The sequence below is a fragment of the Macadamia integrifolia genome, unplaced genomic scaffold (assembly GCF_013358625.1).
Source record: "Macadamia integrifolia cultivar HAES 741 unplaced genomic scaffold, SCU_Mint_v3 scaffold1080, whole genome shotgun sequence".
Taxonomy (NCBI): domain Eukaryota; kingdom Viridiplantae; phylum Streptophyta; class Magnoliopsida; order Proteales; family Proteaceae; genus Macadamia; species Macadamia integrifolia.
In genome coordinates this window covers 137,342-157,028 of record NW_024868078.1, presented here as the reverse complement: position 1 = coordinate 157,028, position 19,687 = coordinate 137,342, and the positions used below count along the sequence as shown (strand labels likewise).

Here is a 19,687-nt window from a genome sequence, read left to right as displayed (position 1 = left end):
TCAGGAGGGAAAAAAAATTATAGATGCTATCAGGAGGACTGATCTCTGGCTTAGATCCAACTATGCCTCGTTCTCTATCAATCGGAGGGCCCTGCCCGTGGTGGATTTTGGGAGATGAAAACAAACAGATCCTAGAGTCGAAGGAGTTCAGATAAACAGATTTCCTCACAGTAGAATAAGATGGGGAGATGACGATTGGGTCAGGGTTTGGCTGACAGAAAAGAGAGAGTGAAGAGGTTGCGAGGCTCTGGCGTGAGAAGATGGAGGGTGTTGGCCGAGGGTGAATATGGAGGTTCACCCATGTGCTGTGCTGTGCTGCATTAAATAATTGCATAGGCGAGGGAGCCCTCGTCCACTTGAGATGTTGGGGTCAGTCAGTAATCAGTATAGGCACTAACTTCAACAGAACCAAGTGAGTCAATACAACATGGAAACTCTTTTTGCTAGACTTCATTTTAGACATCACAAGTAATCTCAAACTCCGTCCCACCCATCGCCATTATCTGGGTGAGAAGAATAGATTCCCCACACACACATACACCAATCTCCACCGTCCATGTTTCAACAACATGCATGTTTTTTGAATGCATAATATTTATAGTCTCATCTTTACAATCCCACACACCAAACAGAGATCTTGTTGATAAAGAGAGTGTATTGCGCGTGGAGCATTGAATGAGGTAAAATGTGAACCCCGTTTCCTTGAATGAGAAAAATGTTTTATACAAGCTACAGTTTCTAAATGAGCATGTACATTTTTCCTCCCAGTTTTTCTTTTCATTGTTTTTTTTTTCCCCTTCCAATTGAACAGAAGCCTTGCTGTGTTTTACAAGAGATGATTGCACCAACTTTCCAATGAGATATATATATATATATATATATATATATATAAAGAGGAGATTTTACACAAGCCAACAATAGCTAAATGCTCATGGCTCTTGTTGAGACCTCTTGTTCTGTCTCCAACTCTCCTTCCAACACTTCACCTCTCACCTGCAGACATTAAAAGCACAGGTGGTCAATCATAACCGCACGAATTGCATTTTTATGTTAGTTGGGTTTTCATGCAAAAGAAATTGCAGCACTATAGGCTTAAGGGCCTTACAGGCACTCCAGCTGCTCAACACAGTGGACACCACTGGAATGGGTGACTCAGTGCCCATAACCCTGTGGTGCAACCATTTCACTTCATACAAAAGCATTGATCAAGTACGTACCACAGTATCCACAGCTCAATCGACCCCTTCTCATCTGATGAGATGATGAATTCATCCTCTGTTCCTTCATGTTTGCAAACAAAGGGTCTAAAATCAGGTGCACACAACTACCTGTTCCAACAAAACAGGAGACATTTACTTACAAAAATAAAAAGGACATTGCATAATCAGGTTCTGTTTTTGTTTAGCCACTCTTAAAATCATATGCATAACTGCTTCTTGATAGGAAGACTGTAAATAGTGTGGGAGCTAACCCACTATGCAATCAATGTTGCATTTGGAAAGAAAAATGAAATTGACCCATGAATTATCATGCTCTCTGTAGCTTTCTGGGGTTAATGTAGTAGATCATTTATAGATTCAGACAATCTGTATGAAGGGAAGGGATAGATTACTATTAAAAGCCATAATGTAACTGCTTTAGCTGCCTACCTTTGCATCAGTTCATAGGCTATCATCTTTATTTTTATCTTTCTTTGTAATAAAGACCAGTTTAGAAAAAATAAATAAATAAATTAAGATATCTTTTCCAAGTGAAAGATGATACCTTGAAAGTAGCAATGGCTTTTGAAAAGAGATACCGCTAGACTAACCCACTAAAATAAAATTAAAAAATAAAATAAAATAAAAGGAAAGATCCATTAGCAGGGGTCAATCACATTAAAAGAATATAACAAAAAAAAGCATATATTACATAGGTAGTCACCTATTTCCCCACAGAAGTATAGAGCATGCAAGCACAGTTCCTACAAGTTTTGGGTGCAAATTCTCCCTCTATACAAATGACAAAAAGGTGAACACAAGAATAAGAAGAAGAAGAATAGATAATACAAATGAAACGCCAAGGGGGTTGCTTAGTTGGCAAAGACCAACACCTCAAAAATTAAGAGGTAATGAGTTCAACTCTCCTTGGGGCCTAACTATTAAAAAGAAGAAGATGATACAAGTGCAAATAAAACAAAAACAAGAAGGAAGAGAAGGCATGCATATTGCTGACCTCTAAAAACCAGCCAAGTACCATTACTTGAAACATGAACTGCACATCAATGATAGATATACAACTAAGCAAAAAGCCCTTCAAATAATGTCCAAGAAATACAGGCGGTAACATGATCTCTTTCCAGATGAAGTTAGCAATATCACTTGCAAGTGTCTACTGCAGAGTTTTGAATTGGGTATTAATAAAAAAGAGCAATACCTCCAACATGAGACCTTCAATGTTTAGAATACTGAATGCATAAGGGAAAGCTTTATCAAAAGAGTGCCCGTCACTGTTTTGCAGCAATGAATGCTAAAAACCCTGAAGAGAACTACTTGATTCCTCTGCAGGTGTAATCATTTCACCCTGAATAGGTAGCAAAGCCATGTCATTCTAAATTCAGCAGTTTTAGAAGAGCTACTAGTGTGATTCAATGAACTAACATAAAATATATATATATATATATATATATATATATAAAGAAGATACAAATTTCATGAATAGTAAATGTTACAGACTCTACATGGCTTAGACCATCTTCAGGAACTACCATCATTACCAGAGAATCTTACCAGGCAGTTTTTCAATCCGCATCAATAGGCAGCTTCTGCTTTGGAAAAGAATTAGGTTCTCTGGTCATAATGGAAAAATGGACTCAGTAAAAGTGGCATAAGAGCCCTTATATGCAACAGCCTGGAGACAGTGAAGGACATGGATATTGACAAACTATTGATAGAAGGAATTCAGAAAATGGTATAAGATGGATGAAAGCAGCAATTTGGGGACTCAGAAACTTTCAACATCTGATACAAAAGCAGAGATCTTTGGGTTCATCATTGAATGCGTGGTTCCAATGGAAGGAGAGACATTCAGGGGGTGTTTAATGGGATCTATTTTTACATAGTTCTCTCCACAACTTCTCTTCACTGACTGGAAATTAAAACCATGAAGGAATAAAGATTTCTGTCATGTTTGTTGCTATTAATTTGTCTCAGATTACTTTGATTAATTACTAAACAAGTACTAAACGCAAGCGAGGGAAGGAGCTTGTGAGGAATTCATCAGTCACCTCATAAAGTTCAACTGATATAAGACCCATCCCATGAGCATATCAAGAACTGGATCTATTACAGGGTTGCCAAGAAAATATCCCTGGAAAAAGTTTCATTTAATGGCCCTAATCCATAGATATTAATTAACCATATCCACCATTAAAAAAAAAATGCTTGATCTGAATCTAACAGTTAAGAAAGGAATTCTGCCATATCCACCAAAAAAAAAAAAAAAGAGGCCAATGGAATTCAAAGCATTATGTGCCATATCCAAATAACCTGAAAGTATTGCCCCATCTGTGAACCATTTAATTATTAACACCCTGAAAGTTTATCCTACCAAAGATTTCCTTTCAAGAAGCCAATGGAATTCAAAGCATTATGTGCCAAGTCTAAGAAAGAAATACTCAGCATAAGACCAACAGCAAAACCTTACATACAGAAATTGTTAGTATGCTCCTAAATTTACTGTTGCAGCTTTGCTCTTCAGAATCAGATGACCCATGAAGGATCACACACCAAGGCAAAAACTAATTTACCATATATTTCCATGAGCATTCTAGATAAACAGACATCCAACTATGTTACTTTCCAATAAAACTCATAATACCTTCTTACAGAAGCTTACCAATCACCAGCTGATCAGTTTAAATGAGAGAGTTCAAAAATCGAGTCAATATTACATCACCAAAATAAGCATTTCAAATGTTTGTCATAAATTGTCTAGTTAATATCTACTCATGTTTTGAAACAACACACTAATCATAAATAAATAAAGCGACACCTCCTCAATCTTGACCACCATCTTCGATATTCTTCATGTAGTGTTCAAACACCTTAGGCTTATCTGCCTCATTGGCATTCAAGAAGATGGGAGCCAATTCCTTATGTTGCATGAAGAATTGTTTAGCACGCAATTTTTTATCAAACTCAACTCCTGGAAGTGCATCAATCTCAATACATAAGTTTTTTGCAAATTCCTTCCGGGGGTCTTGCTTGGCCATCTCCACAATTGCATTGGCTATCACCTTCAAAGGACTACTAACCTTCTCTGCACCTCCTTTCTTCTTCTTCTCTTTACTTGTTACCCCTGAACTAGGCCTACCACGGGAACGACTGCTACTTGCATTGGGAGTATAATGGGCACTTTCACCAACATTATCATCAATAGCATTATAATTGTCCAAGCAATTTTTTCATCAATTGGCACTGGATTGTAAGGTTGGTCCTCATTGACTGCATCGGATGGGTGTGAAGATCCAGCCCCAGTGGCAATTTCATTACGCAGTCATTCAACAAGTTGTAGGTGAATAGGAAGCACTCTATGCTTTTTCCAAAATCTTTGCTCTTTTTTCTAAAAAAAAATGATAATTAACTCTTGGATTGTCAGAATAGTAAACTGTTAACATTACCTTTAGTATACCTTTCTAACAATCTAGAAATAATGCATCAAACATTTAATTAACCTTGAATTCATTCCACATATGTTGTGGTGCATCAAACCTCTTCTCATGGTCATTCCAACCCATTCCACTATTTTTTTGCAAGTCAACAAGCGACTTCAGCCTTGCTTTCCATATCCTGTAGTGATTGCGACACTGTCCCCAGTCATATGTCATATGAAATCTATCATATAATTCAGTTGAGACTACTTGAAATTGTTCTTTTTTCAACCCATTATCTCCATTCTTTCCCCTTTGTTGTTGGTGTAAAAGACGCTCCAAAAAGTAGTGAGATATCTCAGAAGGCCATGTAGCAATTTTTGAGTTAGTACCTTCAACTGCGGCCATCTTTGCTACAATGAATCCTGATATCAAATATTCAGCCCAAAAAAAAAAAAAAAAATAACTGTAACCATCCAAAAAAAAGCATAATATTCCAAATTCCAAAGAACGCATATTAATAGTCAAACCATGAACTGAAAAAAGTTATTACAAGCCAAGACACACAAACCATGTTTATGTAGTTCAAATTACAAAATCTTAAAACGAAGCCAAGTCTAGTTCAAGTAGTTAGGACAAAAGATAAATGGATTCAGTTTGTATCTTCTTGTGATTCATATGAAGAATCATGCATTTCATCATCTGAATCATTTCCTGCCATCCAATGATTCCACATATAATCAGCCATCTCCTCTCGGAATTGATCTTGATCAAAGTTATCATCTTCATCATCAATGTCAGAATCCTCATCAATATTTTCATCATTGTCTTCTACTTCTTCATTAGTATTCTCACCTGTAACTGCATTCTCCTGTTCAAGCCATTCCTCTTCTTCTGGAACACTATTTTGGGTAAGGATATGATTGTGTATCATAACACAAGCTTATACAATCCTAGCCTGCGTCTTGAAAGGATACTCTGGTTGGGTTTTCAAAATCTTGAATCTTGACTTCAACAGTCCGAAAGCTCGCTCAATTATGTTACGTAATCTTGAATGACGCAAGTTGAACAATTCTTTCTTGTCGGCAGGTGAAACATTCGAATTTCTCCACTCTTTTAAGTGATATCAAACGTTACAGTAGGGTCTTAAGAACCCCTTCTGGTTTGCAAACCCTGCATCTACAAGATAGAATTTACCTCTAGGAACTGGTAGTTTTGCCTCACCTTCTCTGTGAATGGCATCATCTAATATTCGTGAATCAGATGCTGATCCTTCCCAACCAAAAAGTATCTATGTGAACTTCATATCAAAATCACAAACTGTTAGGATATTTTGCGATATATTTCCCTTCCTACCGCGAAATGTTTGATGTTGAGCAATTGGTACTTATGCAAGAATATGTGATCCATCTATAGCTCCAATGCAATCCTTGAAGTAAGGGTAAAAGCTCCTATGGTTACCTTCTATTCGCTCATATGTTATGGTACTTGGAGGCTTCAACAATACCAGGTACAGTTTGAGAACTGCTCCCAAAACAAGATTAAAATACCAGCTGATAGTTTCACCTGAATGCCCAAACAAATGTAAGAGGACGCGGTTCTTAACATTGTGACCGATTGCATATAAAAAAATAACCACTTGTTCCTCCACTTGAACGTTAATTGTATCATACAAAAGACCCATGGCACGCATCACTTGATATAGATTAAAGAACGCCTTTCGACTCATTCTTATCATGTTTCGACATGTTTTGTCAGTATGTCCAATGATTCGTTGTGTCTCAACGGAGCCACGTCGAGTCTCATTACGATAAGGTTGTTTACATAGAAATAGTTTCTTATACTGTTCCATTGCTATAACAACTGCAGTAGCCGCAAATATTATTACTTTCTTGTGCCTCTGATAATACTCATCATATTCATCATCACTATCCATTTTTTACGTAAATCTACAATTTAGAATTAAACAAGCACTTCAGAATACCAATAATGCATTTATATGTATTCAAAAAGGATAAATCAAAACTATTAAAAGAAAGAAAGAACGAATTAAAAATTTTAGGCTTTCAAACAAAAGAATTCAAATGAAATGCTTCTGAATATAATAGATGAAGTATCTTAGAAACTGAAGCATAATGAGGATCAACAATAATAAGGTCGTCAGAATCAAGAGAACTTTCCATTGGCAGGCAAAAACTTGGTCTCACAAGGGGCTTTTCACAAGTAATCCACAGGTAATAGTAATCTCTTCCTCTTCATTTCTAGTAGAAAGTTTTAGACACAGAAACCCATTTTCCTTTGTCTTATACTCCTACAAGCATTCCCTCTAAGTCCATTACCACCAACAACTACAACTTCCATTACTTCACCATAACAACCACTCAAGACAAAATTGATCAAGGAACCTAAAAAAAAAAAATCTCTGCAAAACCATTCTTTGAATCTGCCAAATCAAAATGTAACCTGAAATTTTTATTCCATGATATTCACTAAACTAATTTCTATCCCCAATAATGCTCTACCAATTACCATATCAAATACTATTAGATGTATCTATTTATTATTTTATTGGGGTGCTACATATTGTAAGAAAGATGAGGCATTCAAATGCCACAAGTAATGTGTCAACAAATATCTCAAACTAAAAATAAGATAGATAATATGCAAAAATTTGTAGTAACTTGCCATTCACAAACTAATAGTAGACTTGATTAACCGATCCTCATGAAAACTGATAGCAGACCTGACTAACTGATCCTCATGAACGAAGTCCAAAATGCAAGACAAACATAGAGAGGGAGAGAGAGGAGGAGGAGAATACCAAATCCAAATTTGTAGAGTCGCCGGCTGGCTGTAGCAAACGTCGTTGGTGGGAGGGCAGGCGAACCACAGAGCAGATCACTTTAATCGCCACTGCTATATATACATGAACAAATCATATGTGGTCTGAGTTAAAAAAACCCTCTAAAAATAATGCTTACAACACAAAAGAGAGAGCCGTAGGTTCTGGTTTTAAGAACCGTCAAGGAAAACACAGTAGAGAGTCGTAGAGAGAGAAAGCAAGAGAGAGAGAGAGAGAGAGAGAGAGAGAGAGAGAGAGAGAGAGAGAGAGAGAGAGAGGAAACAGAAAGCGGTAGGTTATGGTTTTAAAAACCTAACCCTACAACTCCATGAATTCAAAATAAACTCCATGAAATCAAAATAGAGAGCTTCTGGTTTTAAAAACCTAACCCTACAACTCCATGAAAGAGCTTATGGTTTTAAAACCTAGGCCTACAACTCCATGAAATCGAAATAGAGAGGTTTTGATTTTAAAAACCTAAACCTACAACTCCATGAAATCGAGAGAGAGAGAGAGAGAGAGATCGACGGAGGGCTTACCAGTCGCCAACAGCGGACTCTCGGTGAGATTGGGGCTATTTGAGATGTCGTAGTTCGCAAGTCGTAGGTAGCAGGTCGGGACTTACGGTTTGAGAGGTCGCGGGGTGAGACGTTGCTTCAGAATGTCTTTCCCATTTTTCCTTTTATACTAGGTCGAAAAAACGTTGATCAAATCTCAATTTAGGTGTTTAGGTGAACTCAAATTTGAAACACATCTTTTGTAAAATGGTCATTCATGAGAAGTAGGATGCTCGGATATGAGGGTCATCCTAGTGGAATCAAACAACTCCTAAAATTAAGAATTATCATTCTAAAGAATGTCATCCCAAAGATTTATCGAACCAAACACCCCCTAAAGAGATTAATTTGGCGGTTGATGAATTAACATGTATAATATTTTTCTTGCACGGTTTCCACAATCGTATTGATTATTACCGATTCGGCATCCAATATTTTGTTAATGTAAATGGTATCCTATTTGTTTTTCAACAATTGATATGGTATCCAATACTGTGTTTTATAATACCCCAGTTGTAGCTAGCTATGCTGGTCCAAAGACATGTGTTAACAGATGTCTCCAACTCGAGTCTCCCTACAACTCATCTATTACATGGGTTAGGTGTGGCTGCGTGTAATCGAGATTTACCCTAGAGCTTGAACAATAAAATTGGGCAGGTCCATTAGCTTAAAAAAAAAAGAAGTCACATTTTTCCTTCACCCACAGTGCAGGTGCAACAGAAAAACTTTCTCCTCCTTAAAATATTAATTTTCAAGAGACTAAAGGCTACGTTTGGTGATCATAAACGACGTTTCGTGTCAAAAATGGAAATTTCAACTTTTTTTTTTTGAACGAAACTACCTTTTGTCGTTCCGTCAATTCTCGTTTCTACCATTTTTTTTTTCACTTTTTATTCCAAAAGAAAACGAAACACACCATAAATGCACCAAATGATTTGTTCCCTTTTTTTGTTCCCACAGAACGATAAAACTCTAGAAACATTTTTCTAGAACGCTACCAAACGCACCCAAAATAAGATCCAAAGTAGTTTAAAAAAAAAAAAAAAAAAAAAAAAAAAAAAAAAAAAAAGGATCCAAAGCACCTATGGAGTAGGACCGAGTTTTCCTACACCCGCGGTCACCCTAACAGAAGAAGTGACAAAAGTGGGTTAACGAGTTTCCTCTTTCTGTTCTTTCTTCTTGAGATATTGGATGAACCCATCCATGTATGCTTGATGGAGCCCGTGATCACCAAAGAAGGTCCTCATCTCCCTCGCTCGGACCCTCACCCCCTCACCTTCTTCATCCACCATGGCCTTCCTTAGGGCCCTAGTGATGCCTTTCCGATCGAACGACCCGTCTTCTCCCCTCTCTACTTCCACGGCCAAACCTTTCTCGACAAGCAGCCTAGCGTTCAAGCCCTGGTCGATCACAATCGGCAGGACCACCAAGGTGTGACCGAATTGGAGGGTTTCTATTATGGACCCCCACCCGGAATGAAACAGTGACCCGCCCACCGAAGGATGGGCCAGAATTTCCATCTGAGGAGCCCAGCCCAAACACACTACACCTTGGCCCTTGTTGCGGGTTCTGAATTCCGGTGGCAATGCATCATCCTCGTCGACTGCCCACATGGGCTTCCTTAAGGCCCACAGAAAGGGAAGCCCAGAAATATCAAGGCCATGGGCTATCTCATACACCTGATCTCTACTCAGCTTGCACTCACTGCCAAACCCAACAAACACGACCGACTTAGGCGACTGTTGGTCAAGCCACTTGAAAACAGTCGACCACTCTTCTTGGAAGCTTTTCTCCGCCAACGGCGGTGCCGGTGTCGGCGGAAGTACACCAACCGGAATTACTGGTTTCCGGTAAACCTTCTGTAGTAATTCCAAATATTGACCTTCGTACTCCTTGAAGCTTCGGATCGCAACAGCTTGCGAGGCGGTTGCCGTCAGCATCAGGCGCTCGGTATCAGTCGTCCCGGAGGCGTTTTTACCGAAAAAGCCTGCATGTATGGGACCAGCCTCAAACGACCGGAAAGCAACTGTGGACGGGAAATCAATCCACTCCGGCGGAGATATCAGAGATTCAGGAGATGACCAGTGTTTAGCTTGAGCTTCACCAGTGAGATACTCTGGTGGACCAAGGAAGGAAAATATGGTAGCAGAGAAGACGGAGAATAGAATGAGTGGAACGTGGACTTTAAGTTCTCGAGAGATTTCGGCCGTCCAATGGGAAGCGAAATCCTGGATAATCCAATCGGGTATGTCTTGGGAGATGAACTGTTTGATTTGTGGTTTCAAGCGATCATAGGCTATCTTGAGGTATTGGATTTGGTCGAAGGCAACGTCAACGGTGGCTTCGGCATCGGCTGGTAGGCCATCGACGGCGGGTAAGTGAAGCTCCACCAAATTTAGCGGAGCTGCCAAGTCAGGAGGAATGAAATGAAGGGGGAGCCTACGGAGGTTGGAAGTGGTGGAGATGAAGGAGACTCGGATACCGGCCTTGGCTAGAGCTATGGAAAGATGGAAGAAGGGGATCATGTGACCGAAGGCCGACCATGGAAGCATTACCACGTGCATATTCTCCTCCTTAATTTGCCACTGATATTAGATCTACGTCTTCCCTTGAGTTCCTGGAATCTTCAGATGGTTTTATCTGATTCAGAGAACGGATATGAAGTATTCAACAAAAATAAATAAATAAATAAATAATAAAAATTAAATAATTAAACAGTTACTGATAATAAGTGATTCCATTGGGTAAACCCAGTCACACGTCTTGAAGTTATCCCAGTCATAAGATCACTCTATGATCTGTCAGACTCTATGGCGAGAATCCCACGGGGGAAGCCGGCTTTGTCGTATTGTTTCTATAAATATCAAAATTTTTTTTTTTTTTAAGAAAAAGCATGGTGGAATATTTTAGTGTCAACACTGACGGTCCAAATCCCAACCTTTCAACCATGTTAAAGTCCTAGGGCCACCGGATGGGACCCGGTTTGATAAATCAGTTTTAATTATATCAAACCTATATGGACCTAATCAGGGGTGTCAACGGTATAGTTTTGGTTATTCAGTTCAGTTTTAATTTGATTTACATTTTGATCAGGTGAAATCAAAATCACACCAAATAGGAATAAGGTAAAATCAGAATTGCTTTCATTCGATTTTGGTTTTAACTATTTTTAATCGATTTTTGTTATTTGGTTCACACTCCGTTTACATGGGATTAATAGTGTTGTTTTTGGAAATGGTTTGCATCCAACAACTAGAGTGAATCCTACATATATTAAACTTCCTAAAGAGTTAAGACAATATATATTTATTTTGCTAAGGACAATAAACTTTCTATATAAAACACTACACATTTATAACTAATCAACTATGATATTAGAAACTAGAAAATCAACAAGTGTCGTTGTGTGAAAGTAAAGCTTTCTTCTTGGTTAGTATTTTGCTTTTTTTTTTCCCCTTTTTTCATAAAAATCCATTGAAATTCAAAACACTTTAAGTCTTTGATACTAGGTACCGGTTAACCATTGGTTTTTCGGTTCGGTTCGGTTTTGAATTGGAATTATGGTCTATAAAACCAAAATCGGATCAATTTACTATGGTGTGGTTCGATTCGGTTATAACCAGTCAGTTTCGATTCCAGTAAACGGTTTCGGTTATATATTGACACCCTTAGACTTAATATGTATGGATTTGAATATCAATATTGGCTTTTTTATTTTTTTGTGACAAAGATAGATATCAATATTGACGTTTCCACCAGAAAAATACATCAATATTGGCAATGATCAATAATGACGATTGCAATGATTGTTTTATGTAGGGGTGTCAATTGTGAACCCGCACCAGTAGGCCTGATTGAGCCCGACACGTTTATGGTCCGACTTGGACCAACCTTTTTAATAAACGTGTCGGGCTCAATGGATGTTCACAGTGCAGGTGGCTAGCCCGTCAGATGCCCAACTGAACCGACACATTTATAAACCCAATTTGGACCGACACAGTGTAGCCCGACCTAGCCCGACCCTTTTAATACTACATAAAATTTTGATTTTGCCACTACTAGTAAGAAACTAATTAAATTTTCTTACCATTTGCCTTGTAATAGGATTTGATTTAATTAACCTTTGTTTTGTAAATTGTAATGGTCATAATCTTTTTTTTTTTTTTTCTTTTAAAAGAACAACCATAATCTCATATCACTTCTCTTATTTATTAAAGATTTGCATCAAATGTTTCTGGACCTTCAACCCACTTAAGAAAATAATCTTAGGGTAGGCACATTTAAAGCCCGTTTAGAGTCCGTTTAGACTTAAATAAGTTCGTAGCCCGGTTAAGACCAAATTAAGACATATTTAAGGAAGCCCGATTAAAGCCTAACACCGACTAGCCCGATTATAAATCATACCATGCCCCCCAAAGCTAGGCCCACTTACTTAAACAGACGCTCACAGTGCAAGGCTTCCAAGTGGTCAAGCCCGATTAGGCCTAATCGATTGACACCCCAAGTTTTATGTGTCTATTCAATTTTTTTTATTATTCATTTCTTGACGACCGAACATAACCTCAATGAATCATACTTATCATTGTTACCAAAAAAAAAAAAAGAGAATCATACTTATCAGAAAAAAGAGGTAGGCCAAAACCGATGGGTCTGAACTCTGGACCATAGTAAATTCACGTATAATATGTGTATTTTTATCGTATCTAAACTTTTTAACCAAAAAATCACAATTTGGCTTATCAATTTTAAAATATTTATATTATATGCATATTCTATAGATACCCATATTATGCGCGAATAAAATGCATATATTATGTTTTATACTTATTAAAACGTTTTGTTTGGGGAAAAAAGAAAAACTCAATCACAAAAGTTAAAACGACATTTCTCCCTTTTCATTTATTTTTCGATTTTGAGAAAAAAGTGAATGGCATGCTTCTCCATTTTTGTTGGGTAATTGTATTACAATTTCTTACAAAATAAAACAAACTACAATACAAACCTTTTGCAGTAGAAATTACTATGATGTAGTATTGAAACTTGGCTGAAATGAGACAGGGATAAACTTTAAATAGATGTTGAATCACCACCACAGCAACTGAAGAAGCTTCTATCAGAATTGATGTTGACACTTGTAGTGCTGCCTTTAAAGTAATTGATGCCTTCTACTGCCAAGAGTTGTTCTGCATCTCTACCTCCAAGATAATACAACATTCTACTAGATGATGAGACAGTTCTTCTAGTCCCTTTTAGGAGCAAAAAGCTACATTACAGCAACCCCCCTCTAACCTTACACAAGACTTAGAGAAAATAGAAAAAAGAGAAAGACTTGTATGGTTGCAAAGAGTAGAAATAGATTGAGTGTTAATGTGTGAATGTGTCTCTGTAAGGTATTTGGTTGGGTTTATATAGACCCAAAACCAACCCTTGCACCCTCTTGGATTCCTCAAGAGTAACCTCCAACTAATGGCAAGTTAATTGAAGAATAATGTCATATGGACATGAACTGGGAATTAATTTAATAAATTGAATTAATCTCAATCAATTCCTTAACCCACCTCCCCACTCATGGTAATGGCCATGAATGAAATTTAGAGCTCTCATAGGGTGTTATTAACAATTTTTTAGCACACCTCCCCACTCATGGTAGTGACCATGAATGGACTTTAGGGTACCCATATAATGATATTAACTATTTACCTCCATTTGGCAATAACCTATGGCATGAATTAAGAATTAATTTTATAAATGAAATTAATCTCAATCAATTCTCTTTGTCCACCTCTCCACTCATGGTAATGGTCATGAATAGAATTTAGAGCACCCATAGGGTGTTATTGACTATTTTCCACTACCTTAACCCTAAGGGTCCCACACCATTACAAGTTATAAAACACATAAAAGAAAAACCTCATTTTGAAACTTAATTATAATAAATTATAATAAAACAAATATAAATTCTAACAATCCCCTACAAGTTTCAAAAGACACGAAGGACACAACTGCTGTGATTGTATTAGATACTATAAGACGCATCGTTGTAGGTGTCTTTCGGACTTGAACCTACACTAGGTCTAATGAGTCACGCTATAGAGTATGGATAGAGTCAGACTCCTTGAACATTTCCTTATTAGTGTAGCTGACCGATCCATCAATCACATCCCATAAGTCGACTTTTTGAGCTACCCATTATATAATCACTTTGGACTTTTGAACCGGCCATGTCCCTTATCTTCGACTCATGAATGTTTAGAGAACTTACCTATAAGTTCTCATTGGCGGCGGCCACACCCCCTACACCCACTTAGGTTAGTCCCCGATGTGCACCACAATTAACACACCCCCACATTTCCTAAGATTAGACTAATTAAGAGCTCTACCGCTCAACTTTTCTCCTTGTGGTGGTACTACTATCACCATCTACATTTTAAAATGAATACTTAAATAAGTAGTAGTACTGAGCTGGTCACCCATGACTTCGTTTGTACCCCTTGAACCTAATTCAGGCATTAAGCCTCTTCACATAGGTAGGGTGTCCATCACATGACCTAAGGATTAGACATCAATCCCATTCCTGTAGATGCACTACATAAGTTCTTGACAAACATAGGCTTTGTGAACATGTCAGCTTGGTTACTTTCTGACTTCACATAATCGATAGCTATCATTTATTCATCTATGTACTATCTCACAAGATTGTGTCTTAGGCGTATATCCCTTCTTTTACCATTGTATATCTGGTTCTTGGCTAGAGGTATAGCCGCTTGATTATCACAATGTAGTGATATCGATGGCATCAATTTTTGCCACAATGGAATATCTGCCATTAAGTTTCTTAGTCGTTCGGCTTCTGTTCCCGCCTTTTCTAAGGCTAAGAACTCAACTTTCATAGTAAAGCTTATCCCATAAGATTGCTTTGTGGACTTTCATGAGATGGCACCACCTGCTAGTGTAAATACATACCCACTAGTAGCTAAGGACTCGTTTGTATTCGAGATCTAATTTGCATCACAGTATCCTTCCAACACCACTGGTTTCCCACCATACTATAAATTATAGTTTATAGTGCCTTTTAGGTACCTCAACAACCTATCAACCGTACTCCAATGCTCATTACTTGGATTGTGAGTATGTTGACTCAACTTTCCTACCGCAAGGACAATATCAAGATGCGTACAATTCATTAGATATGTGACTGAACCAATAATTTGAGCATATCTTTTTTTATTCACCGGTTCATCCAAGTTTCTTTTCAAATGACATTTCATTTCAAAATGTGTTTTAACCGCTGAAACTTCATGGTACCCATACTTTTTAAGTATATTTTCTACATAATGGGCTTGGGATAGTGAAATATTATTCTCTTGTTTGATGATCTTGATCCCAAAGATCATATCAACCTTTCTTAAGTCCTTTGTGTCAAAACTAGACTTCAAAAGCTTCTTAGCTTGATTCACTATTTCCAAGTTTGTTCCTATTATCAGCATATCATTTACATATAGTAGTATGAATATGCCCTTACCACCATGAAACCTGTTATATAAGCACCTTTCAGCGTCGTTCACAACGAAACCATTTGAAATTAGAACTTTGCCTAATTTTTCATGCATTGTTTTGGCGCCTACTTCAATCCATATAAAGATTTCTGAAGCTTACAAACTTTTTGCTCTTGTCCATTTACAACACAACTTTCTGGTTGCTTTATGTAAATTTCCTCCTCTAAGTCCCCATTTAGAAATACCGTTTTCACATCCATTTGATGGATGACCAGGTTATGTATTGATGCCAATGCTAACATAACCCTTACTGTGGCAATTCTAGAGACTGGGGCAAATGTGTTAAAGTAATCAATGTCAGGCTTTTGCCTAAACCCCTTAACTACAAGTCTAGCCTTTAAACGATCAAGTGACTCATCACTTTTTAGTTTCTTTCGAAATATCTACTTGGTTTCCAAAGTTTTGGAACCAATTGGTAAATTTACCAATTCTCAAGTATTATACTCCCAGATTGAATCTAGTTCACTCTTGATTGCCTCCTTCTAAAAGACGGCATCTGATGATGTAATAGCCTCTTTTTATGTAAGAGTATCTTTGTTTACTAGATAGACAAGCCACTCATCATTCGAATATTTGGGTCTTTTAAGTCATTTGCTCATCCTTAGTTGACTTCCATCACCATTATCCAATTCTTGATTGGTAACCCTTTCATTTGGCTCTATTTTCCCATAAGTTAATTGACTATTCTTACTTGTAGATAAGTAAGACTTAAAGGAAAATATGTTTTTAAAGAACTCAACATCTCTTGATTCTATAATGCTATTTGTTTCAATAACATCATCCATGGCATTAATCACCATGAACAGGTATGCAGTACTATTTGTGGCATATCCCAAAAACACACAATCACATGTTTTTTGCCCTAATTTTCTTTTTTTGGTATCCTGTAATAATACCTTAGCCAAACAGCCCCAAATTCGTAAGTGTTTTAGACTTGGTTTTCTTTCAAACCATTTCTCAAATGGAATCATATCAGTCTTGTTATGTGGTATTCTATTTGATAGATACATGCCGTTAGCATAGCTTCCCCCCACATATTAAGTGGTACATTTGAACTCAATAACATAGAGTTCATCATCTCTTTTAGAGATCTATTTTTCCTTTTGGCAACCCCATTGGATTCTGGTTGGTATGGAGCGGTTGTCTCATAAATAATTCCATTTTCCTCACAAAACTTTTCAATGTTAAAATACTCAGTCCCTCTATCGGTTTTAAATCTTTTAACCTTCTTGTCAAGTTGATTTTCAACTTCCGTTTTGTAAAATATAAATGGCTTTCCGGCCTCATCTTTTGATTTAAGTAAATAAATCATGGTATACCTAGAGTGGTCATCTACGAAGGTTATGACATAGTTGTTTCCTCCCCTAGACTCATATAACTTATAGTCACTCAAGTCACTCTGGATCAATTCCAAGAGATCACTCTTTCTATTTACAGTTTTATGAGGTTTTTTGGTTAACTTTGCCTCTACACAAGTTGTACACTTATTCACAGGAGGTTCCACCTTATTGGTGATCATGTCTAACTTGCATAGTTTGGCGATATACTTCACACTACTATGACCCAACCTACCATGCCACAAATCAAAAGAATTAGTAGGGACAATAATGTAAGCAGAAGAAGTACTAGCTTTCTCAATTACAATATTTTCAACGCTTAGTACAAATAACGCCTCACTAAAGTATCTCTTCCCACAAATACATTGTTCCTAGTGATAACCGCCTTATTACTCTAAAAAACTAATTTTATTCCTACTTTATTAAATAAAGGAACTGAAATTAAATTACGCCTAATGTCCGACACATGGAGGACATTGGTGAGAGCCATAGTCTTCCCTAAAGTGAGCTTTAACACTTCCTTTCTTTTCCCCATAATAGGGGCACTTTGGAAATTTTTCATGAATACCATTTCGTCTCCCATACTCATGGAATAAGAAGAGAACATCTTCAGATCACCACAAATATGTCTTGTAGCACTAGTATCCAATACCCAATCCTTTGATTTTTCAACCAAATTTGCTTCTGTGACCATAGCTACAAAGATGTTGTCTTCAACTAGGTTCACATTTTCAGATTTTTTCTTCTTGAATCGGCAATCTTTCTTTAAGTGCCCTGGCTTACCGCACACATAACAAGTGACTTTCTTCTTCTTAAAAGAAGGCTCATCATTGTATTGATGGTTCTTCCTTTTCTTGTCATGTTTGTTGGTTTCTATCAAGTTCGCTTTTAAGCATTTCTCCCTAAGGTCTTTTTCACCCTTGTCTTTGTTCCGGTTCTTTTCCTCAATTTTGATCCTTACAACCAACTGGTCTAAAGTCAACTTCGTCTTCTTGTGTTTCATTGATAACTTGAAAGCATCCCAAGAAGATGGAAGCTTTTCAATTAAAATACCGGTCACAAATTCTTCTGATAGAACCATTTTTTCCTTTGCTAGCTTTCCAACCAAGATTTGAAATTGATCAATTTGGTTTGAAATGGTGTCACTATCTTTCATAGTAAAACTTGGAAAGTTAGCCACCAAGTATTTCTTTGAGCCAGCATCCTCAAGAAAGTACTTATTTACCAAAGCATTCCAAATCGAATATGCATACTCTAATTAACCATACACATGGTATAGGTCATTGGATAATGCATTCAAGATCCGATTTTTGCATTGGTAATCCACTTGAATCCAAGCCACCCTTTTGCCCTCCTTTACAGGATCATTGCTTTTTTTTGGCATGGTTTCAGTCAAGATAAATACCACCCCAATTTGGGCTAATGCAAACAACATCATTTGCCTCCACCGTTTGAAGTTTTGACCTCCAAACTGCTCAATTTTGTCAAATTCAGTAACAATCCTCATCTTACCCAAAAACTGGGATAAGATCAGTTACCAACGGGATAACATTGGTCGGAATTGAATCAATGGTGGATAAATGAAGAACCCCCTTACCATTGTGGCTAACATGAACCCCGCCTCCTTGGTTGTTGATTGTACCTTCAACATTGATGTTTGAGGGATCTCCTCCATTGGTAGTTCCATCTACGGCATTGTTGTTCGAAACATCACCTATGATAGTGATTGAAGGACCATCATTTTGTTGGAGTCATCACCTCTATTGAGGCTTGCATCTCCAAGATCAGCCATGGAATCTTACAAATATCAATTACCTTAAACTTGTTGGGTAATTGTATTACAATTTCTTACAAAATAAAATAAATTATAATACAAACCTTTTGCAGTAGAAATTACTATGATGTTGTAGTATTGATCCTTGGCTGAAATAAGACAGGGATAAACTTCAAATAGATGTTGAATCACCACCACAGCAACTGAAGAAGCTTCGATCAGAATTGATGTTGACACTTGTAATGCTGCCTTTAAAGTAATTGATGCCCTCTACTGCCAAGAGTTGTTATGCATTTCTACCTCCAAGATAAAACAACATTCCACTAGAAGATGAGACAGTTCTTCTAGTCCCTTTTAGGAGCAAAAAGCTACAGTACAGCAGCCCCCCTCTAACCTTACACAAGATTTAGAGAAAATAGAAGAAAGAGAAAGACTTATATGGTTGCAAAGAGTAGAAATAGATTGAGTGTCAATGTGTGAATGTGTGTCTCTACAAGGTATTTGGTTGGATTTATATAGACCCAAAACCAACCCTTGCACCCTCTTGGATTCCTCAAGAGTAACCTCCAACTAATGGCAAGTTAATTGAAGAATAATGTCATATGGACATGAATTGGGAATTAATTCAATAAATTGAACTAGTCTCAATCAATTCCTTAGCCCACCTCCCCACTCATGGTAATGGCCATGAATGAAATTTAGAGCTCTCATAGGGTATTATTGACAATTTTCTAGGACATCTCCCTACTCATGGTAGTGACCATGAATGGACTTTAGGGCACCCACATAATGATATTGATTATTTACCTTCATTTGGCAATAACCTATGGCATGAATTAAGAATTAATTTCATAAATGAAATTAATCCCAATCAATTCTTTTTGCCCACCTCTCCACTCATGGTAATGGTCATGAATGAAATTTAGGGCACCCATAGGGTGTTATTGACCATTTTCCACTATCTTGATCCTAAGGGTCCCACACCATTACA

At 37.4% G+C, this 19,687-nt stretch overlaps 1 protein-coding gene and 1 long non-coding RNA gene across 2 annotated transcripts; both read right to left on the bottom strand.

Moving 5' to 3' along the window:
- Nucleotides 1-657: 657 nt before the first annotated feature.
- LOC122062639 lies at nucleotides 658-2,573 on the bottom strand. Its single transcript, XR_006135042.1, has 6 exons — nucleotides 2,416-2,573; nucleotides 2,215-2,253; nucleotides 1,924-1,991; nucleotides 1,765-1,813; nucleotides 1,218-1,328; nucleotides 658-993 (listed from the first exon to the last, which is right to left on the bottom strand). It is a non-coding gene; the product is annotated as an uncharacterized LOC122062639 (long non-coding RNA).
- Nucleotides 2,574-9,084: 6,511 nt separating this feature from the next.
- On the bottom strand, nucleotides 9,085-10,684 carry LOC122062650 (putative UDP-rhamnose:rhamnosyltransferase 1). Its single transcript, XM_042626298.1, has one exon. It carries the CDS (start codon nucleotides 10,591-10,593, stop codon nucleotides 9,178-9,180), a length of 1,416 nt encoding a protein of 471 aa, XP_042482232.1. The 5' UTR covers nucleotides 10,594-10,684; the 3' UTR covers nucleotides 9,085-9,177.
- Between the last annotated feature and the right edge of the window lie 9,003 nt (nucleotides 10,685-19,687).

Bases quoted from the DNA above. Each gene is read 5' to 3' on its own strand.
- LOC122062650 (XM_042626298.1), bottom strand. From the start codon at position 10,593: ATGCACGTGGTAATGCTTCCATGGTCGGCCTTCGGTCACATGATCCCC.